The sequence below is a fragment of the Microcaecilia unicolor genome, chromosome 2, assembly GCF_901765095.1.
Source record: "Microcaecilia unicolor chromosome 2, aMicUni1.1, whole genome shotgun sequence".
NCBI lineage: Eukaryota > Metazoa > Chordata > Amphibia > Gymnophiona > Siphonopidae > Microcaecilia > Microcaecilia unicolor.
In genome coordinates, this window is record NC_044032.1 from 188,936,511 (window position 1) to 188,961,787 (window position 25,277).

The window sequence follows — 25,277 nt, forward strand, 5'->3', positions numbered from 1 at the left end:
TACTTTTTTTGCATCCTTTGGTGACAGAAGGTAGATCCTATATAAAGGATTCCACACATTTTATGAAACGTTTAATGAATTGGGAAGGTCAAATGCAAGATTGTCTTCTGATGACTTTAGATGTAGTTTCCCTGTATACCTTTATCCCACAGGAAGAGGCTTTGCAAGTGTTGGAAGACTGAATCAGAGGCAGTCCCATGAAGTTCCAACTTCATTCATTCTGAGTCTGGCATCATTGGCCATGAAGAAAAATTTTTTCCAATATGAAGGGAGGATTTTTCAACAAATATCTGGCATTGCCATGGGGGCAATGATGGCATCGTCAGTGGCAAACCTTTTTATGATCCATTTTCAAGAACAATATGTTTAACCTTGTTTGTTTAAAGACTATATCAAATTGTGGGTTCGTTTTATAGATGATGTTATGGCACAGTAGCAAAGACAGATTGAATGACTTTTTAGGCTATCTATGTGTGAAGAATACACTATCACCTATTTGGATGTGTTATTCAGAAAAAGGACAACTATTTCAAGACTACTGTTTTTCAAAAGAAGACTGATGCGAATTCTTTATTGGATTATTCGAGTTGTCATCCAAAGTCTTTAAAAAGACAGCCTTCCTCTTTGTTACAATGAAAAAGATTTTAAAAAACAAGCACATAATCTTTGTGGTAGATTGAAAGATTGTGGCTATCCAGAAAGTGTGGTCAATGGAGCTTATTGAAGAGCTAAATATAATAATAGGGATCTTCTTTTCCAGTCACAAACTCATGTAGAAGATGATAAAAATGATATCTTAACCTGTGTCTTAAAATATACTTCTTCAGCCTCTAGTGTTGTGAATTTGATTTGAAAACATTGAAACATCCTCACTACATTACTTGTTTTTTCTCAATCTACTATCCGTTTTGCATTTAGTAGGGAAATTTGTTTTTTTTTTATATAGTTTAATGTTTTTATTGATTTTCAATATACAGGTAAGACAATGAATAACAATCTTGAAGCGAGGAGCACTGTACATATTTGTGTAAAAGACAATAATGAAGAAGAGGGAGGGGAAAAAGGTAGGGAAAAATTTAAAGGAACTTTTATGCTCTTCCATTTTGCCTTAGGGTGAACACGGGCAGATAGTGTTTGAGGGACATAAGAAATGCGGCATGTGTTCAATGTGTAATATCATGATGAAGACTACTCCTTTTAAAGATCCACAAACTAACAGAGAATGCTCACTGTTTATTAATACTACCTGTCAATCTGAGTACTTTGTATACTTTATTGTAAGTCCTTTTAAGAAGGTCTACATGGGATAGATGTCTCAGCAATTGAGTGTTCATCTGGTGGAACATAAAAGCATGATTAATTCTCAAAAGATGACGTCTCCACTAGCAGTTAATTGTGCAATTGTAAAACATACTTTTCACATACTACACTTCTAGAGGCGGGAATAAATGACAGGTTTTGTTACAGCATGATCAACAGTGGATTTTTTGTCTCAATTCGCTGGCACCACCTGGTTTAAATGCTAGAACTGAATGGTGTCATTTTTTCTAAGAGTTTTTCTAGAGCATTTTTTAGGAATATCTTTCACCTATTGTTTCTTTAAGGATTTAAGAAGACTTTTCCAATTTGCTGATTGGTGCATGGTGTGTTATTATAAATATATAGTAGTTTCCAGCAGTTGGACTGTGGCTAGCTCCTACGTTCCACCAAGTTTGAATTGAGCAGGAAGGAAGGAAGCATTGTTTCGGCCATTTTCAAACACAAACAGGCTCATTTTCGAAAGAGAAGGACGCCCATCTTTCGATACATGGATATGTCTGAAACATTTAACAAAGATGAGATTACCATGTATACCTAGCTGGTTATTTAAAAGTCTGTCCTTTAATGATGCCACGTGTTCAGAAATCATAGCCATAAGTATTGACAGTTATTCAAATATTATCACATGCATACACCAGAACAGGCATTCATACACACATTGCCAAAGTAAACAACTTCTACAGAGTACATCTAAAATTTAATTTTTATTTTCTCATTTCCATCTTCCAAAATTCCAGACAGCAGATGTACAGATCAGCAGGACCCAAAGCAGTCCAAAACAAGTAAAAACAAAACAACAACATAGTTTATACCTAATTGTTTAACCAAATGAATTGGACTTCATGGAAGATTGGGGAACAACTTTCAAATTCAAACTGAACAGAGACAAAACCAAATTCCTAGTACTACCCAGCCCTCACAACCCCACATCCTACCAAAATTTCACAATCAAGCAACAAACATACCACATCGAAACACAACTTAAAATACTAGGAATCATTCTTGACAAACATCTAACACTGGACAATCAAATATCAGCAGTAACATCAAAATGCTTCACAACACTATGGAAACTGAGAAGAATAAGAGACTTTCCCTAGACAATCTTTCCGGATACTGGTCCAATTAACAATACTATTGCAACTAGACTACTGCAATGCAGCATACATAGTATGAAAGGAAAACACACTAAAATTTCTAAAGTTCCTATAGCTAGCCCCTCAAAAACACGGCAGCAAGACTGGTTTTCAAGAAATCAAAATACAAAAGAGCAACCCCACTTCTTGAAACACTACATTGGCTACCAGTCATGGCAAGAATATTTTTCAAAGTGATCACCCAAATCTTCAAGATACTATTCGGAATGGCACCCGAATATATTCTAAAAGTGATTGAACTATCCTTAAGAAATGCCAGCCCAGAAAACAGAAACTACCTAATCCTACATCTACCCAACTGCAAAAACACTATCTACAAAACTATCTACACAGCAGGATTTAGCTATCTGGGTTCCAAATGGTGCAACTCAATATCAAAAACCATAAGAAGCATCACAAATCTCCTCCAATTTAGAAAACAAATGAAAAGCTACAGCTACCTGGGTTCCAAATGGTGGAACTCGATACCAAAAACCACAAGAAGCATCACAAACCTCCACCAATTCAGAAAACAAACAAAAACAAAAACCTACAAATTCTACAGCTAATCACAAAGATATTGTCATCTTCCTTTCAAATCTACTATATGAATAAATATCACCTAAACTCCATAACTGAACCTAAAAGCTACCACTACCTTTTCCTCTTCAAATCTATCTTTTCAAAAACTCTATGAATAACCACACGAACTACAGATGCCCTCTCCATATTGCACACCACTATTGTAACTCCACCAAAATGTAAATTGCAAGCCACTTTGAACCAAAACTTGTTTTTGGATAATAGTGGGATACAAGAATGCATAAATAAACTACCCTTAGGATTCATCTTTGGGTTTAAAACGCACAACTATGTGCATGTAAGGACTGAATAAATGAATTAAAACAAAGTTTACAGCAAATGCTCTTAATATGTAATACTCAGTATCAATAATGCAACAGTGATGGAATATTCACATAGCAAGCAGCCTGAACCAACAGATTTATTTTCCATTGAACATAATTAACTTTGTATGAACTTGGCGGCTAATAGTGTGCTGAACTGGACAACCCTGGCTCATTTAAGACCTTGTTTACTAAGATGTGCTAGCGTTTTTAGCGAACGCCTAAAATTAGCACGTGCTAAATGCTAGAGACACCCATATATTCCTGTGTCTTTAGCGTTTAGTGTGCGCTAAAAATGCTAGCACACCCTTAGTGCTGCTTAGTAAACAGGGCCCTTAGACTGCCTCTGCACAGAACTTCTGCATGAAGGAAGCCCCTACCTCATTATTCAATACATATCTGTGGAACAGTAGTAATAATAGTAATAAAGCAAGTGCACTTTTATAATATATCACTGCATTCCACAAAACAAAAAGGAACAAGTTCCCAAATGCCATCTTTTTCTTTTGATGTAGGCACAGGAAAAAAAAGAGGTTAAATGCACACATCAACCTTTTCCTATATGAGCACGCAATTCTGGAACGCGCTGCCATGCAACCTAAAAGCGATCTATGAACTGACCAACTTCCGCAAACTACTGAAGACCCATCTCTTTGACAAGATATACCACAAAGATCAACACATGTGAAACTCCTCACATATATCCAGAAATGTTTAATAATGCCTTCTGTTATATTACTATCATGTATTCCATTACCATGCCACCCAAAATCCTTCTGTAATACCAAATGTCGATTCTCTTCTTATTTCCACTATTCATGATGTATTGTACGCCACATTGAGCCTACAAAGAGGTGGGAAAATGTGGGATACAAATGCAATAAATAAATAAATAAATAAATAAATAAATGCTCTCAGTTTCAACCTAATTAATGTTTTTTTTAATTGTACTTATAAATAAGTCTGATTGTTAAGTACCTGATTCTCCTAACATGATGTCAGTTTTGATGGCCCTTTATGTTTGTGCAGCGCTGTGTACGCCTTGTAGCGCTATAGAAATGCTAAATAGTAGTAGTAGTAGTACTAGGTGAAAACATCTCAGCAGGAATACAGGGAGTCCCTATAGCCAGGCCCTCCACATAACACAATAATTTAAAATGTAGAACAAATTAGTAATGTGACCGATTAAAACCAATACTTCCTCTGTGTACATCCGTATGCAGCATAAGCCAGCATGGTTGAAATATAAGTGAGATTAAAGAAAAATGCTACCAACCAATAAAGAACGATAACGAAGATGCATAACCTCATACGTTTATTTCTTTATTTTGAGTGTACTAGATGAAAGATGACGGCTGCGCGGGAAAGGGGAAGCTTAGACTTACCTAATTGGCTTCAACGTATTGACGTAATCCCGTCTCCAGTTTTTTTTCTGCCAATTGCCGTAGGATTACGTGGCAGGTAGGAACGTCATCAAGCTGCGGGCATCTTGCCTCCCGGCTCGGGGTGGTGAGCACGGAGGAAGCTGTGTGCTTAAGTTCCGAAGTACAGTGAGAGCTGAACTGATTGTCAAGCGTGGGGCAGGTGAGACGCACTGGGGTCTAATATCTCAGCAACAGGAGTTCATATTACTTTGTGTCATAAGTGAGTTTTGGGAGCAAGGTGAGGGCAGCCTTCTCCTTTCGTCCTCCACCTTCGAATTCTGATGGACTGTGTTGATGGTATAGGGTCCTCGCATTTTAACGCTCAGCGGGAGGGTAATGCAGTATAAACCCTATGCATGCTGCTGTGCCTTTTTCTGCTTATGATGAGCCCGGCTGTGATTACGAGCATTGTAGTAGGAAGTGCTTTTCAAAGTTGACCCTCATTTTGTTCTTGCTGAGGGTCAAGGTTTGCAAGAGTGCAGAAGTAGTAGGATCCCACATTATCCATCGTTTACCTTTTGTCTGAAACCAGAATCTGGCAGGGTTTTTTTTGTATTGTGAGTTCTATGGCGAAATATCCAAGTGCTGCTCTGTTCCTGTTGTTGGGTAAGGGAGACTTCTCTGGATGCAGAACATATTTTTATAATTAACACTATGTGCAGGGTCAGGGATTACAATTTTTATAGTAGAGTCCTAGGCTATATAATTTATAGCATTCATTTTCTTTGTGTATTTGTGTGCAGGGGGCGGGGCGGAGGACGACCGGATTTGCTGAGTGTGTTTTTGTTTTATTGCGGCGTGTATCGGGGGAGGGCTCTTGTATTGAATCAGTGCAATGCTTCTATCACCGGGGCTGTTTGCGAGCAGGACAACACTGACTGCAGGTCATAGTTGGGGCTTGGGGGTAGGTAGGTTATCAACTTATCGGGGGACGTGGCACGCTGTCTGGCGCGCAGGCGCAAATGCCCCGGTGCAGGCCGGGTGCTGAAGTCCCGGAGGGGCTGGCCTGGGATTCTCTCCTTCGCTTGTCGGTATCCGAGGGATTCTCCTTCCTACTTCTCAGTCTGCTTTTTTTTGTAGCGCATAGGCTTCGTGTCCTCTTGGGTGAAGGGAAGCTTAGCCCTGGCGATTATGTGAGCATTGTGTGAGTTTAAGTGAAGCGCCGGGTGTGACGTCAGGGAGAGTCGATCGAAGTCGATATGTGCCAGGGTTGCAGGTAGTCTGCCCTTCAAAATCTCGAGACAAGAAGGACAAAAATGTGGAATGGAGCCATAAGAATTGACAGGAACGGCCAGGCCAGTGGTCATTATGCTAAGCATACGCGCCAACATGATTGGGGATACCAAACTCAATACAAACTTTCTGGACATAGTGAGAGAGCTTGTCGGCATCTTGTCTGGGACGATGGTCCATTCAAATCAGTTGGAAGTACATGTCACATTTCACGTTGTTCTAGAAACAGGAGATAACAATTCTAAGGCAGCCAGGCTAAATAGAGAGAGACTTTTCCAAACCGTATTTTTTTCTTTTAACTTGGCTAAATGACTAGCTTTCGTCGGATTTCTTGGCTGAAGAATTACTTCCTAAAATTAATTTTAAATCTGTTTTTAATTAGTTTTCTGGATTGATGCTTAGTTCTGGTACTGTTGGGTAAGAGTAAATGCACAGGCTTATCAACTTGTCATAAAAGTCATTTTATAGACTTTTGTCATAGCTCATTATTATTATTATTATTATTTAAAGAACCTTAACCCCCTAAATCTTTTTTCATTCTATCCCTAATTGACCTAACAGTATAACAGGCCATAATGCTATAATTCCCCAGAAACCAGTTAGGCAGGCGGTGACTGGATACTGTCTAATAGGTTAGTGTGTATGTAGGTGGCTAAATTTTATGAATTGTAGGCTTGCTAATGATGATAGCTGTTCAGATTATTGTAAAGCCTTGTAGTAACATGTCTGGGGGAGGGATTTTATTTATGGGTTCTTATATGCTCGTCTAACCAGGATGGTAGAGGACCACAAGGGTCATCTGCACAGAGCATCTGTTACAAACCTTGAGTATGACTGCACCATGCTTTTAAGAAGATTGAGAACTAGTGACCACTTAAATCTGAAACTTCAGTGCATTCTAATTTTGGTGATTATGTGCATTGTTACAAAACTTGCTATTAAGATGAGTCTTGGAATGTTAGATTACATGATGTAACAATCGTAATGGGGAGAGGGAGGACAGGCTGCTTGAATGAGGACCTGAGGTGACAGCGAGTCTCTAAAATCTACTACTACTTAAAAAGAAAAAAAATGAAAATATTTGGCAACAGAGAGATTTTCAGATGGGCTTCTATTGATAATGGTTCTCTAGTGATTTTAGCAAAGGTATTAATCTTGTAGGTTCAGAATCACAGGTTACCAGTTTTGAATATTTCTTTTTGGCCAGGTGTACCTCAATTACAGTGTGTTGTTTCTGCCATTTTTTGTGATGCTGGAGGCTGAGTGGTGGCCTTTCCTTTCCCCAGATCCTCTCTGTTGTTCAAGGAGTCATAGTTCTTGATGATACAAGCCATTTATTTGTTTGTTTGTTTGTTACATTTGTATCCCTCATTTTCCCACCTATTTGTAGGCTCAATGTGGCTTACATAGTACCGGAGAGGCCTTTGCAGACTCCGGTGTGAACAAATACAGAAGGGTGATGTTGTGGTAAGATCATGTTCGTGTGGCACAGCCACATTAGGGAATCGGAGAACGGAAGAGTTGTGTTATGTCCATTACGTGCTTTTTAGTTTGGTTGTGTTGCAGAGATTAGGCATTTAAGTTGGATCGGTAGGGGTATGCCTTTTTAAACAAGGTTGGGTTTTTAGTGATTTCCAGAATTTTAGGTGGTCGTACATCATTTTCAAGGCTTTTGGTAATGTGTTCCACAGTGTTGTGCTTATGTAGGAAAAACTAGATGCGTAAGTTATTTTGTATTTAAGTCCCTTGCAGCTTGGGTAGTGAAGTAAAAATTGTTAATTCTCAGGTCCTTGAGCAGAATGCTTTTACCCTGGTTTGATCTAGTATGAATATGCCCCATATGAAACAGAAGGCTAAAATATGTGGAGAGGGCTTAAGGGGTATATTTGTAACTTGGGTTGTTGCCGTAGATGAGAATGAGGGAGACTGTTGTCCGGTCAGTGCTGGAATGGTGATTGTTGTACTAGTAAAATTCATGGAAGGGGCTCATTACCACAAAGCCAAATGCCCAAGAAGCATAAAGTGCACTTTATGCTTCTTGGGCATGTGGCTTTGTGGTAATGAGCCCCTTCCATGATAGCTACTTCCTGGTTCCTTCAGCTTGTGGGTGGACCATTAGGTAGAACTGAGTGTTGGTGGGGTTGCTCACTGCTCTTGTCAGGGCTTCAGGAGTTGATCAAGGCTGAAAGAAACAGAAGGAAAGGTAACTTCAGCACAAATGCACAGTGAGATAGAAAGAAGACCAAAGCTTGAAAGGTGGTGAGGGTGGAGTCTTCAGGATGAGATGACTAGGGGCTGTGAATGAGGGGTGAGAAGCTAGTCGTCTTGTTGCAAATGCAAATAAATAGTATCGCAGTAAGGACTTTCTGACCGGCCTACCGTAGTTTGATATCCGTTTTATTGCTACAGACTCCCAATTGATCTGTCTTCCTGTTCACTTTTATTGAGCTAAGGATTTTTTGTTTATCCTGTACTTTCCTTAAATTCTTTTATTGATCTTCTCTTCCCAATTTTACTAGCAGATTATTCATACTATTGCCAGCCTTTCTTAATTTTTTGATTATATAGCAAGTTATCTTGGACAGACAAGAGCTAGATGAGATTACATGGGATAAGGTTCATCATTAGACTGGCTTTCTTCTTAATTTCAAAAACATAGCTACAAGTCTACGATGATTTCCAGCATGTCTTGTCCAAGAGCACCGACAGATTATACAAGCAGAAAAAAAGGTAAGAATACCATGTAAACTAATGCTCCAGGCACAACTATGTACCCCACTGCAGGAGGAAAAGAGTCTGAATCCACTGCGGAAGACAGAATGGTGCAGAAGGGAGGCCCAGAGCTGCCACCACTGAAGAGGGAAAATACATGGACCTGGCTCTACTAAGAGGAGGGACAAAGAGAAAGTGACCCTGGGAGGAGTGATGCTTGGAGGAAGGGAGAGGGGGGAGTAAAAAAAAAAAATAAATGCTGGGTGAGTAAGGAAGAAAAGAAATGGGAGTGAGGAGAAAGGTAGAAATTAAAGAAGGAAAGAATTCAGAGGAGATGTTGGAAGAGCTAAGATGATAGGTTTTGGTCAAGAGCCATTCTACCAGTGGTATAAGCAGTCTGATTTATTCTTAGATTGGCGATTTCATCCTCTTCGTTTCAGCTGTGGTTGTAACATCATGGCCACAGTAGAGGTTAGCTGGCAAGCTGCAGACTCCTACCAAAATGGACAGGTTCTCAGTCTGTAGCAAAAAGCCAAAAAGACTGTTCTCAGCTCATAGATCAGACTGTGTACCTGGATTTTAGCCAAAGCCTTGCTGAGAAATAATGCAATATAAACAATGCTGTACATGAACAAGATACTGGGTTGTAAATGTTCAACATAAGTTGAAGGTTTGTTAGTTATGGGGAGGCTGTTTCAGAAAGTTTTAGCTTCTTGAGATCTGTACATCTTATCTGATCGTATGTAGATAGGAATAATTGTGCATCTATCCAAGGAGCGAGTCTTCCAAACGATGACTGGTTGGACTAACTAACCCTTTAGTTGTTCAGTAGTGAACATTTCACTTATTTTGGTGTCTCTATAGCATTTAACTGCTTGTTGCCACACCTTGGATCCTAAATCATAGTTTGAGCTTTTAATATACTGGTTATGTATTTGTGGACCCAGAGCTTAAAACTCCTTGTGTGAGGTGTTTGGTTCTTGTATAAAGAACATGGCGGCAAATTTCACATAGTCGGTGATGAGTTAGAGTGAAGATTTCTGCAGTTGTTCAGTTGAGTAATTATGAAATTTACTTTTTAAATGGCATTTGTTTAATTTTACAGTTGCCTAAAGAAATGTTCCTCTAACCATAAAAAAACCTGTAAAATTAAACAAATATCAATAACATTTGGTGCTACTTTTCTAATTTTTTCTTACCTTTATAATGCAGTGAGATGTCTTGGAATATACATATATATATTACTGGGGATAAATCTTTAAACTAGAAGAACAGATCTCAAAGCTATATCACAAAAAACGTTCTTCCTTTAAAATATTTCATTTCTTTTATCACAATAAAATGTGGAAACATTTCTATATATCCACAAACTGTGTACATTCTCCCCACTTATTTTACTCATTGATGTTATTTCCTCAATTTCAAATCTTCCACTTGTGTCTTAGTTATTGTCCTTAAAGATTCAAATTATAATCCTTATAAATCATGAAAATCTTCTGAATCACATCAAACGGGAACAAAAGAGAGAAGATGTGAAGAGTTAGAAGGTGCTTAAAGACTGGAAACAGTATGTAAATTCCAGGAAGCCCTTGACACACCGCACTGATTCACTCTGATAAAATAACAATAATCCGAGAAGAGTGCTGGAGAGACTTTGTTGTGAACATTGTGCTCCCGTTTGATGTGATTCAGAAGATTTTCTTGATTTATAAGGATTATGTGAGTGGGTGATGAAGTGAAAGGTGTGACTGGATGAGTTCCGGAACTTGCATAGTATAAGTTGTTTTATATGATATATGTATTGTAATAAAAGACATGAAATATTTTAAAGGAAGAACGTTTTTTGTGGTATAGCCTTGGAATATACTTAGCCATTCATTCAAGGGCTTTGTGCCCCATAGCACAGCCCGACCGCTATAACACTCTTTAGTTAACCTGAGTTGTTACAGAAAGGGTCCTCAAATCCAGTTCTCAAGGTCCACAACCCAGCTTGGTTTTCAGAATTTCCACGATGAATATGTATGAGATTTATTGCCTTGACTGCTTCCATTGTATGCAAATAAATCTCGTACATATTCTTTATGGAAAACCTGAAAACCAGGCAGGGTTGTGGATCTTGAGGACTGGATTTGAGGACCTCTATGTTACAGAGTTCATCTGCTTTTAAACACAATGTACAGTGTTGCTGTAGCTCAGGTATGTTGAACTCATGACTGATGGGCCACTGCAGCAGTTGTGCATTCACTGATGGACTGCACTGAAATATTCATCATCCTTATTCTCCCCATTACAATTACTTAGGAGCCAAATCTACATTATGTAATTACCCGAGTGTTAAATTTTTACAATGCACATTAGGTAATATGATGCTCTTGCTTATTTCACTGCTCCTTGCAGGTTCTTCTGCCTTTCTAATGAGCACGCATATCCTTCTAAGGTTTGTATAAGCATTATTCTGATCTTGCTGTTTCAAAATGAAGAGTTGTACATCTTGATCGCTTCCTGAATACTTAAATCTTTCCAATTACTGCTCTTCCTAGTGCCTACTGAACGATTAAAATGATGGAAGAGAGTGGCATAGAGACCACACCACCTAGCACGCCCCCACCTAGTACTGCAGGGTCCACAGCTCCTGTTCCTGCCATCACCAATCCAACACCCGTTCCGCCAGGTATGGATCATGGTTGTTTCTAGCTAACTCTGTTGTATCAGGATTGCAGAGTCTAGCAGTGTACTGTAGTGAGAACTGAGTTGTTAATGTGGTTTAACCCTGTGCATATGTTTTTATTTTTCCAAGGTGTTTGTCCTACTTGCTCAATTTTCAAGTTCCAGTTATTTGATTTCTATATGGGCCAACAGTGTTTTTGATCATTTAATTAATGGTAGTTCTGTAACAGAAGCTAAATAAAATGTTTTTTCATCCCAAGCAATCTGGGAAATGTGGCAGTTATTCCCATGAAAAGCTCGGCTTCAGCTATTGACATGCTCAATTTTGTCTTGTATTTGTTCTAAATGTGTCATTAAGGATGGTCAGTAAAAGAAAGAAGCTTTGACATCCTTATGAAAATGGGACACTTCATCTAGATCAGCAACCCTTTATAAATATCAACTGAATGTGTACTGTTAGAAAATACAGTAAAATACAGGGCCCATCGGGAAATATCATTTCAGGAGACATGGTCATGATTGGTAAAATGGAAATTTGAAAATGGAGAATGAGTTAGCACCCCTCCGCCCCCAGCTGGAAACAACCATTCTAGAGGAAAGGTGTGGTAATGCAGGGCTGAATGATGGAGGCCCACGACCCACAGGATTAATGTGCTGGTGGCCAGAGGCTTGTTGCTTTAAACATTTTTTTCCCCTAGCCAACTTTCCTCCTGCTCTTTTAAGCCTTTAAATTGAATGGCTGAAATGCCTGTAACTTCAATTTTTGATACACTGGATTCCCCTCCCTCCCTCTTCCACACTAGACTCTTTTTTTTAACATATTTTCCTTTTAGCTCAGGGGTTCTCAGTCCAGTCCTTGAGACACATCTAGCCTGTCAGGTTTGCAGGATATCCACAATGAGTATGCATTGCATAAATTTGCATGCACTACCTCTTATTACATTTGCATAGAATGGAGGTAGTGCATGCAAATTTATCTCATGCATATTCATTGTGGGTATCCTGAATACCTGACTGGCTAGGTGTGTCTTGAGGGCTGGGTTGAGAACCCCTGCTTTAGCTCAGTCAGCAGCTGGTATCCTCGGCTAGGGAGTTGCAGACCACAGTTCTGGAACACTGACTAGGTCAGTGGTTCCCAAACCTGGTCCTGGAGGACCATCCAGTCAGGTTTTTAGGATATCCACAATGCAAATCTTTTATGAATATTCATGATTTGCATGCAGTGGATATCCTAAAACCTGACTGGTTGAGTTTCTCCAGGACCAGGTTTGGGAACCACTGTACTAGTTGTTGCTGTTACGAAGGCTCGGATTCTCCACATGAGGCTTTCATACTACCTTTACAGCATTCCCAGCTAACCAGAAGGGAGAGAGCTATGCTCAGAAATCCATCCCAGGCCCTTTGCTTGCCAGCAGCACACAGAACTGCTACTGAGCTGTTGGACCAATCCAGGCCCATTTCTTTCTTTCTTTCTTTTTTTTTTTTTTAACTGAGCTTCTCTTGGTTGTATGGGACCAAAATCCAATTGGGAATTAATACAATCTTTCAAACACCAAATTTAAAAAATGAAGAAAAGGCGCAACATGAAGTGTCTTCTTGAAACAGTATGAAAGAGACTGTTGGTGGCCCAGAAAGATAAAAGAAGGATAGAAAACACCCTACAACCTCAACAGAGACAAAGGCCCAAAGCTTGATAACTACTCATAGAAGGTAAATTTAGTGCCCCCCCCCCCCCCAAAAAAAAAGACTTTTCCCTGCCTTCATGAGCTCAAAATTGATTGGACAGACACACTTTTCCCGCCTTCAAAATTAATTGGATAAGAGACCAGCACACAGATGTACCACACAGCATCACCATAAAGAAAGCCACAGCAAAAAAATGCTTGACCCATGGTTTTAGCCATTTTGGACATGGCATCTCCTGGACAGCTGCAAGTATCATAACACCAGTTGCAGAAGCCTAAGAGAATAGTGTGAATTCAATCTGAGTTTATACCTGGAGTAGTGGAAGAGTGTTACTTGCCCAGGGTCACAAGGAGCTGCAGTGGGATTTGAATCAGGCCTAATCCTTCACTTTGGCTGTTACCAGTTCTAAGTACTTTTATGAAATACGGAAAAAAAAAAGGTTCAGTCTAGGAAAACAACCTGTTGGCACATAGAAAACAAGTTATCTCTTTTTGTCACAAGTTGGGAAAAGTCCCTTATCTTTTGCTCAAAATGCTTAATTTTTCCTCTAGAGAGACATGATGAGAACCAGTAAATAGTTCCTAAGCTGGGAATAAAAAGATTAAGAATCAACTCCCATTTAATTTTGATGCTGCTTTCTTAAAATTTGCGTGTTTCAGGAAGTTAGATCTTGTGTAGTTTTTAGTTCCAGGCACTTTAAACTTCACTAGGACTAGGTTGAAGTGAAGGTGACTTGCTGTAAAGTGTTCTGTGAAAGTAATGTAGCCTTCATGAGAGAAGCAAATCTTGTACCAATATACTGCTGCTGGCCCTAGATAGAGAATACCAAGGTGATGTGATCTGTTGACAGGCCCAGTTGCCTGATGTGATGCCAGATTTCAGGTGTTTAGATTACGAATTCAAGTGTGAACTTTAATGAATCTGTTCCTTGACCTGCTTTGAAAAATATTGGCCCTAAGAACCCCTTTTGATAAAGGGAAAAGGAAATGGGACTTGATATACTGCCTTTCTGAGGTTTTTGCAACTACATTCAAAGCGGTTTACATATATTCAGGTACTTATTTTGTACCAGGGGCAATGGAGGGTTAAGTGACTTGCCCAGAGTCACAAGGAGCTACAGTGGGAATCGAACTCAGTTCCCCAGGATCAAAGTCCAATGCACTAACCACTAGGCTACTCCTGCACAACCCAAGTGGTAAATATGGGCGAGTATATCTGGTATCTTTCTTCTGTATACATCTTGTTCTTCCCCGGTATTAGGTAGGACTTTTCTGGGTGAAGTCCTATTAAGGAGAATGATCACTGTTGAGTCTAAAATAGTTTTCAGGACCTTCTATATATATGAAACATGCTGTATTAGGGGCCCTTTTTACTAAGCTGCATTAGATGCAAACGCACCTCGAAGTGGCATACTGTGGAACACATTTGGGCGTCCTGCAGCAACTGCCAAATTAGTGTGTTCTAGCTGCTTGCTGAGAAAATATAAACAACATATTTTTTTGAGGGGTTGGGTGGGAGTTCTGCACTCACCAGTTAGTGAGCTACATTACCACACACTAACTGGTTAGCGCAGGAATACCGTGTCAGCCCTTACCACATACAAAATGGGTGGTTGTAAGTGCCAAGAGTACATTAAGGCCGCTTTTTGCTCCAGCTTAGTAAAAAGATCCCTTGGTGACTGAGGGCCCTGTTTATTAAGACGTGTTAGCATTTTTCACATGCCTCCAATTAGCGTATGTGCTAACCATGTAGGCCCCTATAGGGATATTGTAGGTGAGTATACAGTTAACACATGTTAAAAATGTTAACGTGCCTATAATTCTTCTTAGTAAAAAGGGCCCTGAGTATCGTGTAGGTTTTATTTTATTTGGCCAATATTCCACTATGTCCCTTCTTCAACAGGGACCTGTGTACTTACTTGGCTCTTCTGCTTACTAGTAATTAAAATGCCACTTTTTTTTTTTTCAAGAGCTTATAGAAAAAAAGTACATTGTTGTCATATTATGGATTTTTCTTTTGCACAATTAATGCAATTACCTTCTCTCGCCCTTTTTCTCTTTCAGTTTTGTCCAGTCCGCTCATTACGTCTAGCATACCCAGCATGCAGCCACACCCAGCTCCTGTATTCTCTTCAGCTGTGTCTCCCTCTTCAGTCCCTCCTCTGAGACCTTCCGCTCCTTTGCAGTTTACCTCAACTCATGCAGTTTCAGACTCATTTCCTCCAGTGAATACTTTGTCTGCTATGGCTATCAGTAACCCTGTCACCTTTTCAACACCTCCACCTCCTCCTCCTCATCTTTCCCCTGCTCCTCTTTCAAGCTCTGCACTTGGCTATGCTCTTCCTCCGCCTCCCACTGGCCCTCCAATGGGTGGATTTTCCGTAGCATCCGCGTATGACATCACTAAAGGTCACGCAGGACGAGCACCACAGACACCATTGATGCCATCCTTTTCTGCATCTCCAGTCACAGGTGGTATTCTAATTTACTCTTGCCTGATCATTACCCTGTTGATAGTGTTAAAGGAAGCGCATATGATTTCAAATACCCAAGACTTAAGTTTACTTCAAGCCTGTCTTTACCTTGAATATGCCAATGCATCGTGTGACCATAAAAGGCTAAATCAGTTTAGCAAAACAACTTGGCCAGATTTCCTTTTCCTTTTTAACAACAAAAAAAATGTAAACGCAAAATAGAATAAAAAAAGCTAGCAAAACTGTAAGTAGTTTTAGTTCAGTGACTGCATTCATCTCAAATGGTAGTGACTGAAGGGTAGTTCTGTATTATGGGGAATGCTTGCTAGTTAATGTGTCTATAGTAAATTTATATAAAAAAGTTTTTAGGAAACCTGTTTTGAAATATCTTTATGAAAAGTAAGCACTCAATATATGACCTGCTGAGGAAAAAGGTACCAAAATTGGGGCTACAAATAACAGAGATAAAGACAAGGGCTGTATCGAATATTTGTATTTGATTCGACTCCGAATACATTATTTGTGTTCAGCTGAATAGTGATTTAAATTTGAATACAATTAATCAGGGTCTCTATTGCGCTAAATCTTGCTTAAATAAACACTTGCTCTCCAATTTCATGTTGCTTCTTTTATTATATATATGTTAAAGCCCAATGGCCATTATTTGTGTTTGGCCGAATAGTAAAATATGTTATTTGCTAAATGTTTGAAGGGCAACTTTCATTTTTTAAAGTTTTGTGTAGTATAGGCTCAGTAAAATGAGACTAAGCAATTTTTTTTCACAACTTTTTCTCATGTTCTAAGCCTAAAAACTGTAGGTATGTAAAGTGGGGTATGTGATTTCTGGAGTTAATTACTATTCTATTGATGAACGTTTCTCAGTTTTTTAAAAGATGTAATTAGTCCATACCTGAGGCTGAAATTTTGCAGGATTATGCAGTTGATATCCCTCAGTCTTGAGGTTTAATTAAGTTACATACCCCACTGCGGGTACCATTTTGCTCAGCAGTTCACGTGTACCTAGGAAGAAAAATACAAGAACTGAAATTAAAATGGAGAGAGATTTGCAGACTGCTGTCCTGTTCCATGAATGTGGATAGTGTTGTAGGAAAGATTTAAAACAATGTGACATTAGTTACATAAGCCAACCAAAAGAACATATGTAGAGGGCTGTAGGCTTCCCAGTCTGAAACCTTGATCAGCCTAATGGGAAAGATGATCTTGAGATACAAGACCTGACCTGATATATAATGAAGGAGCAGGAGGCACCAGCAGATAACTATGCAATCTTAGATCCTTACTCAAACTACTGGGCATAGTATCTTTATAGAACTGACCTTCTTGTGTGACTGCAACAAACAGGCACCACATTTACACACCCATACACATAGATGCCTAAATTCTAGTGAACTGTATATTTTAAGTGTACAGTGATCCACAAAAATGCCAGCAGGATATCTAAATGCTATTCGGTGAGGGTGTGTGTAAGTGGGCAGGGCTTCTAGTTGTGTCCTGTCGCATTTATGCCAGCTGTCTGGTTGATGTGACTGGAAGCACATAAATGTTTGGCATGCTGATTGTTATGTTAGTATTGTATAACAGAACAAGGACGCCCAAGTACTGTTATAGAGCAGGCTCCTATTGTGTGTTCTCAGGGTGCCTAAATGGAGGTGTCCAGTTGTAGAATTGTCCCATAATGCAAGCTCGTTGCCACTGCTTTGTGAGTTCCATAGGGACCTTACTGAGCTGGGGGTTCAACCAGCTACACAGTCCCTATGTAGTTTTCATAGAATGTGGTAAAAGATTGTCTTTAGGTAACCATGTAGGGAGTAATTTAATAAGCAACTTGTGTGTAGAACAGCGTTTTAGATGCTTATATTATTGACAGGGTGTGGTAACCTAAATGAGGGCGGGCCTGGATAAAGCAGAGCAACACAGTGGGTTAAGGTGAACAGAAAATATTTTATTAAAAGTGCAAAAGGGGGGGAGGAGGGTCCAGTTCACAAGTAGGGGAGAAAATAACATAAGCTGGTTCTTAGATGTAGGAACGTCCTTTCGTGACCTGCTTCTGAAGGGCCACACTGTGCATTACTCTCTCTCAACAGGGCAGCATAGTCGTCTTGATTTTTGGCCTAGAACCCCAGAGATTCCAGACCAGTTGAAGGATACAATTCTGCAAGGTCCCAAGTTGAATTTGGCCTACCTGATTGTTGCAGTTCACTCATGCATGGTGTGGGGCGTATGCAGTGGGACTTTGCTGCTTCCCTCTGTGCCTCCTCAACCTAGCTGTGCCGTAAGCTTTTATTCTTTCTGGACCATGCCTTCCTGGTGGGAATGTGAGGTTTAAGGTGGTTCTGCCACTGTGAGGAAGTGGTAGCTTCCTACAGACCCCTCATAGAGGGGTTATTTGTGCATAAAAATAGACATTCTCCCCTATAAACATGGCTCCTACTTTTATGTAATGTATGCATAGGTGTTCTGGAGTAGCATCTGCGAGTGCATTTTATAACATACACACATGTTAATTTCTAACCTTGGAGCAAGTATAACTGTTTAGCAGTTTTCGAGTAGGCTATTCTATAAAGGTACATAGGAGCATAACATAGGCGGAGCATATGCACTTTTCTTGCCCAGGTACCATTTTATAAAACTAACCTCCACCACTCTTGTCCGTTGTGTTTTTAATTTATGATTATTTTAAAATCTTTTCTCTCATCAGGAATTGTGTCAAGTCCTGTCACTCAGCAGGTCTCTGTCCCCCATTCAGCAGGGAGTGGTTCTGCTATCACCTTCCCAGAACAACATGAGGACCCCAGGATGGCTGGAGGGCAGAGTGAAGGGCCAGGGGGAGGACTGTGGGGTTTTATAAAGGTAAGAAACGTTGTGCTTCATTTCTTAGTGGGAAAACAAGTTGGTGAAATGTACCTTTTTTATTTTGGTTAATTTGTGTTGCTGATTTGCAGCACAGACATTTAATTGAAATGGGGATGTTGATTATACTGATAATACAGACCAGACATACGATCCACTTGATCTTCTTTTTTGTTTCTTAAAACCGATTTCAGTGCAGCTGCCAAAGTATTTGAAATGCTATACAATGGGAAATATTTCACAGTCAGCACTTGGGTTAATATTTAGCTCTGTGCTGGTAATAAATTGTTAAGCAAATGTCTCTGATACAATGCTTTATACAGGTCCTATTGTTTGGGTTTTTTTTTTTTTTTTTGTTGATCCTTTTTTTCTTTTCTCCTCTTTCAGTTGTAACTGTCCCCTATGGGCCCACAACAACACAAGTCTTCATTTTCTGCTACTACATACCCACCCTGTTTAGCTCCCTCACTGCAGCGACAATCCTCAGTCAGGGACACCAAAATACGGTGACTCCTTCCAGAAGCCGAATGCCTGGCTATGGTGTATTCCTTTCAAGGGCTTTGAGTACAGGGGCAAACACGGAAAGATATTCAGCAGAGCCAGCTCAGCCCACTAGTTCTATCACAGAATTACTGACTGAAAAATAACTTGGCATGCTATAAGCAATGAGCATGCAGATTGCCGCCATGTTTTTAATGGAGCAGTAGTCCACAGCACATTGCAAAATGTCACCCTTCCTGTCAGTGCCTGAGTGGTGATTGGCTCAGGCATCGACAGGAAGGGTGATGTATTTCCCCTCCTCCTCGCCCACTTGACCTTATCAGATCTCCCTCTCCCCTTAAATACTTCCCTGATGTCTATTGGCACCCCTCCCTCACACCCTTACAATCTGACCTGACTTTATTTAAAAAAACAAAAGAAAACCACCTAAACTCATCTGTCTAGGACACTCCTTACCACTTTTCCAGGCCCTCCCCCCAAATCCCCATATTTGAAAGAGGCAGGAGCAATGCCCACTTACTCCTGCCTCTGGCACCCATCCCTGTGCAATGCATCCTGGGATGCATCAGGCAGGGGTCAGCCGGCCGTATAAGGGACTGATGGCCAAGGAATCAAACCTAGTGCTTCTGCACGGCAGCAAATCCTACTGTAGAGCTACCAGCCCTGCCCATAACTTGTATTTTTCATTGTTGCTTTACTTGTGCATTTAGCTGTTGACTTTGGGCTGTGAACAAGGAAATGGATACCGCCACCTAAACATATTCTTCTCTTTGAAGATCGGCTTTGATCTGGCAACTCCTGTACAGCATAACTAACAATTGGAGAAAGCATTAACTTGAGTTTTACACACAAGTTTTAAAAACTGTGCTGCACAGTTTACATTCTTCAGCTTATTAACCAGGACCACTGAAAGGTGACAGTAATTTTAGTACAGTTTCACTGAAATGAACCTTTTCTGCAACATAGTGCAACCTTAGCTTCCTGATTTTTGCTTTTACAAACTGAAATGCTTCCACAGTTGTCAAGGAAGCTCTTTGAAGTGTTTTGCAGAGTTCCTCTAGATTTCTTAGACAATCATTGAGGATAAAGCAATGCTACACAATATTCTGTTTTCATTTTTCAAGGCAGTTTTTATGCACTGGGTCATTGTCTTGTTCTCTGCAGTATTCTACTGATATCACAGTTCTTGACTAAACACTTACAGCAAAATGCATTGATAGCCATCTGACCTTGCTGAGAAGTTTAAATGAAATACCTTCATATTCTGCCACCTTAGCAATTTCAGATTTGAAAAAATTGTGTAGGGAATATTGATAAGCATTTCTATATCCCTCATAAATGGAATGCATGGTTGCTTACCTGTAACGGGTGCTATCTGTGGACATTAGGGTAGTACAGACACACTGGTAGCCTTCTCCGCGGGCTGCCTGCCCAGATGCTCTCTCCCTAGCTTGGTTGTGAGGGTTTTTTTAACTGACCAATCATGAGTGAGTGAGCACTTTCCGCTCTGTGCATGAACTGTATCTCTTCAGTTTTGTGAGTAGTCAGGATGTTCGAGGCAGTCTGGAAGGTGAATTGGGAAGTATGATGGCAAATAAGGGGAATATAACCCCAAGTCTCATTGAGTTTGTTGAGGAAATGAGAATCTGTGATTCCTGAAGGCAAAGTGTGTTTTGTTGTTGTTGTTTAAATCCAGTCTATTTTGAGGAGATGGAGGGGAGGGATGCTGTCTGCATTATCCTGTTGTCTGCAGAGAACACTGGTTACAGGTAAGCAACCATGCTTTCTCTGTAGAACAGGATAATGCAGACACACTAGTGATTCCATAGTTGAGGGTTGCTGTGTAAGTTTGTCTCCATTCAAGCAACCTGAGAGAATCATGAGTGGGTGGAGGAAGCTTTAGGAGAACTGTTGCAGAATAGTTTATTCAAGTCTGGCATCCCTGCAGGAGGCAAGATATAGACAGTAATGCTGTGGAAAGGAAAGGGAAAAGGACTTGGTATACCGCCGTTTTGTGGTTACCTTCAAAATGTAAGAGGGAGAATAGAACTGGCAAAGCACTTTGAAGCAGCGCCTTGCTCAGAGTGGGTCGGTGGTTCCCCTGCACTGTGTTTGGCTTTCTGTGTCAGCTGGCCGACAAGCGGCCTTCCCTCGGAGCTCTCACTGTGCACGGGGTCAGCACTTCGCTCTGGGTGAGCGTTTGGCGGGTGCCATTTTATTTTTGAGGAGCACGTGCATGGTGGCTGAATCGGTAAAGCGGTACTCCCGCTGTGGGGCGTGCTGGTCGACTGTGAGTGTTTGCCTCACCGGGTGTACAGAGGCACCTTACAGATTGGGTAAGGGCCTCTCTCCTGACTACTTTGATTCCTGCCATGAAGTGCACAAGGCCATTTTCCCGCACCTTCTGACTCTGGTCCTGGATATCGTAAGAGATGGTTACAGGATGGAATTGTCACCCTATCGCAGATCTCTTCTTGGATCCTTGTGCAAGCAACAGGCAGTTCTGCCCACTCTGCAGTTGCTCTTGGCACTCAGGGCAGTGCAGTCTGTCCTCCTCTAGGAGTGGGGAACCGAAAGGTATTCCATCTACTTTGTGGTCCTAAAGAAAGGCGGGACATTTTGTCCGGTGTTGGACCTCAAAGGAGTCAACAGATTGCTCAGACTGCTGCACTTTGGATGAAAATGCTGAGGTCTGTCATAGCCTCATTCTGGCTGGGAGAGTATTTGACATCCTTGGACCTCAAAGAGGCTTATCTGGCCTCCTCACAGAAGGCTTTTCTGTTTTGATTCCAGGCCATGCCATTTGGGCTCTCTACGGCGCTGTGAACCTTTTCCAAGGTCATGGTGGTGGTGGTGGCAGTTTTCCTACGAAAGGAGGGGATTCAGGTTTATCATTATCTAGATGACTGGCTGATTCGGGTTTCTTCTGAACAGGAGTGCATTGCGGCAACCTCCAGGGTGATGTCCCTCCTGATCTTTCTGGGTTGGGTGGTGAACTTTAACAAGAGCCTCCTTACTCCAGCTCTGAACTTTGGAATATCTGGGGGTCCAGTTCAATACTCACCAAGGAAGGGGGTTTCTTCATCTTGCTCACCAAGTGAAGCTCTGGGACCAGATGCACCATTTCTTGTCTCTCCCAAGTCCAAGGGCTTGAGATTGTTCAGGTCCTGGGTTTGATGGTTGGTGACTCCAGAGGTTGTCCTTTGGGCTCATTTCCACATGCACCCTCTTCAGGCCTCTCTGCTGAGCTGCTGGTCCCCAGTTTTGGAGGACTATGAGGTACGGATTTCATGGTCTCATCAGGCCTGGGTGAACGTGGCCTTCTGGCTGCGTTCTCAGAATCTCCAGGCGGGTCTTCCTCTCAACATGGTCATTTAGTGTCAAAACGTCAGAAGTCAGCCTGTCTGGTTGGGGAGCACATTATCTCCATCATATGGTGCAGGGGCTGTGGTCTCCAAAGGAGATCCTTTGGTCCATTGACAGATTAGAGCTTGGAGCAATTGGGAATGCTGTTTTGGTGTTTGCTCCTCTCATTTGGGACATGTCGGTGAGTTGCTTGGACAACATGACAGTGGTTTTCTATGTCAACAGACAGAGGAATGAAGAGGACTCCCCTTTCCAAGAAGGCTCATTTGCTCTTCCATTGGGCAGAGGGGAACGTTCCCCTCCTGTTGGCCTTTCACATTGCAGGAGCTCTGATTATGGAGGTAGATTAAGCAGAATATCTCTTGATCTTGGGGAGTGGCAGCTGTCCAGCCAGGTGTTCGAAATTATCACCTCCCACTGGGGCCCTCTAGATCTGATGCCGTCCAGGGACACTTCTCAGACCCGCACCTGCTCTGTTTTGATTATGATAGACTGAGTTAAAATAATAATTGGTGTAATTTTTTCTAAACTTAGAATACTTAGATGTTTGAGAGATTATTTGACTCCTATAAACATTTGTATGATTATTCACTACTAGTAAAAAAGGCCCGTTTCTGACACAAATGAAACGGGCGCTAGCAAGGTTTTCCTCATAGTGTGTATGTTTTGGAGAGTGTATGTGAGAGTGACTGTGTGTGAGAGAGAGAGTGAAAGTGCGAGTGTGTGTGAGAGAGTGAGTCTGGGTGTGAGTGTGTCTGTGAGAGAGTGTGTGCAATTGCGTATGCGAGACACAGTGTGATAGAGAGAGAGAGAGTGTGTTTCACACAGATACAGTGTGTGCGAGAGTGAGAGTGTGTGTGAGACGCTGATTGTCTGTGAGACTGAGTGTATGAGACCAAGCGAGTGTGTAAGTGACTGTGTGACACATATAGAGTGAATGTGAGACATAGAGTGTGTGAGAGTGAGAGACAGAAAGACATTGTGTGTGAGAGAGAGAGAGAGAGTGTGTGTGTGTGACAGAGATACCTCTCTCCTTCTCTCTTTATGGTGTCAGGCCCCCCTCTCTCTCTGGTGTCTGAGATTGCCGCCACTGCACCTAAGCAATTGGTGTGCTGGAGGAGGGGGAGAGAGAGTGTGTATGTGGGGGGGGGGGGGGGGGGGGGGGATGTGTTGGAGGGGTTCAGCTTGGAAGAGTTTGATTCCTGGCACAGGCAGCTCCTTGTGACTCTGGGCAAGTCACTTAACCCTCCATTGCCCCATGTAAGCCGCATTGAGCCTGCCATAAGTGGGAAAGCGCGGGGTACAAATGTAACAAAAAAAAACAAAAAAAAAAAAGAGGGGTGTGGGGGGCTCAGGAAGCGCTGCCAGATGAGAGTGAGGGAGTGTGTGTGTGGGGGGGGGGGGGGGGCAGGGGGTTCAGGAAGCGCTGCCAGATTAGTGAGTGACTGTGTGTGGGGGGTGGCAGGGGTTTCAGGAAGCGATGCCAGATGAGACAGAGTGATTGTGTGTGGGGGGGAGGGGGGGTTCAGGAAGCGCTGGCAGATGTGATTTTTAGAGAGAGAGTGTGTGTTTTGGAGGGGTGTGGGGGGTGGTGTTGGGGTGTTCAGCTTGGAAGAAGAGGGTGTGTGGGTGGTCTGGAAGCGCTTCCAGATGAGTGAGTGTGTGTGTGTGTGTGTGTGGGGGGGGGGGGGGGGGTTCATGAAGCGCTGCCAGATGAGAGTGAGAGAGTAAGTGTGTGGGTGGGGGTTCAGGAACCGCTGCCAGATGAGTGAGTGTGTGTGGGGGGGCAGGGGTTTCAGGAAGCGCTGCCAGATGAGAGAGTGAGTGTGTGTGTGGTGGGGAGGAGAGGGGTTTGCCAGATGAGTGAGTTGAGTGTGTGTGTGGGGGGGGGGGGGGCAGGGTTTTCAGGAAGTGCTGCCAGATGAGTGTGGGGGTGGGGGGGGGGGAGTTTAGGAAGTGTGGCCAATTGAGAGTGAGTAAGTGTGTGTGTTTGGGTGGGGGGTTCAGGAACTGCTGCCAGATGAGTGAGTGAGTGTGGTTGAGGGGGCAGGGGTTTCTGGAAGCGGTGCTTTGAAGATGATGGAAGGAAGCGCTGCCAGATTGCAGGGCTTTGTTCGTTTTTTGCGTCACTGCCTCCTCTATGCGATGTTCTTCCCCCCGCCGCCATCCCACCCACCGTTGCGTAGTTTTGCTGGCGGGGGACCCAAAATCCCGCCAGCAGAAGTTCTTTGTTGTCTGCTGACTCCGCTTGATCTTCGGCATTGCTAGCCTTTGCTGGGTGGGATTCTGTGCGTCGGACGTCCTGCACGTGCATGACCTCAGACGCACGGAAGCCCTGCCTGCATAGGCTAGTAAATGCTGAAGTTCACGCCGGAGTCTGAAGACAGGACTTGTGCTGGCGGGGTTTCGTGTCCCCTGCCAGCAAAGCAAAGCGACAGTGGGTGGCTTTGGGGGGGGGGGGGCAGCTTGGGGGGTGGGTGTTGCACCTCCAGCATTTTGTGGGCTGTTCTTTTCTTCTGATGAGCTTTGTTGGTTGTTTTTGGGGGGGGGGGGGGGGGGGGGGTTGGGCCTCGCTCATTCTGTTGGCGGGGCTTCATTTTAACTCTGTAGCTTTAGGGTGGTTTGTGAGGTTGGTGGCCAGCGTTTCCTAGGCAGGGGGAGGAGTAGGGAAACACGCTCCGCGTGTTTCCCTGCTCCTCCCCCTGCCTGGATGCATTCCCTTCTTTCATTTTTCTTTTGTTTTTCCGCCCTCGACATCATGACGTTTGACGCGAGGGCGGGGCAGCGAGTCATGTTCAGTGGCTTCACCACCATGAAGTTACGAACCGTTCTGGGAGTCTGAGTGACTTCAGAATGTTGTCCTCAGAACGTTGAGGGTGAGTTTTATTATATTAGATTATTGTGCCACACTTTGATTATTGCAATATCCTTTTTTTGGGGTCCTCTAAGAAAACTTTGAAGTCCCTACAAGTAGCACAAAATG

The 25,277-nt window shown here is 42.1% G+C and overlaps 1 protein-coding gene across 4 annotated transcripts in view; it reads left to right on the forward strand.

Moving 5' to 3' along the window:
* Positions 1 to 4,832: 4,832 nt before the first annotated feature.
* Positions 4,833 to 25,277, forward strand: part of PRRC1 (proline rich coiled-coil 1) — a 67,143-nt gene continuing 46,698 nt past the window's right edge. The window contains exons 1-5 of one of the 4 annotated variants that reach the window (XM_030193582.1): positions 4,833 to 4,945; positions 11,128 to 11,167; positions 11,271 to 11,401; positions 15,147 to 15,554; positions 18,276 to 18,427. In XM_030193582.1, the coding sequence (XP_030049442.1) occupies positions 11,290 to 11,401; positions 15,147 to 15,554; positions 18,276 to 18,427 (672 nt within the window). In that variant the 5' untranslated portion in view covers positions 4,833 to 4,945; positions 11,128 to 11,167; positions 11,271 to 11,289. Of the gene's footprint in view, positions 4,946 to 4,972; positions 5,024 to 5,366; positions 5,392 to 11,127; positions 11,168 to 11,270; positions 11,402 to 15,146; positions 15,555 to 18,275; positions 18,428 to 25,277 lie in introns of those variants that run through there. The other 3 variants (XM_030193583.1, XM_030193584.1, XM_030193580.1) reach the window with 3 other exon arrangements.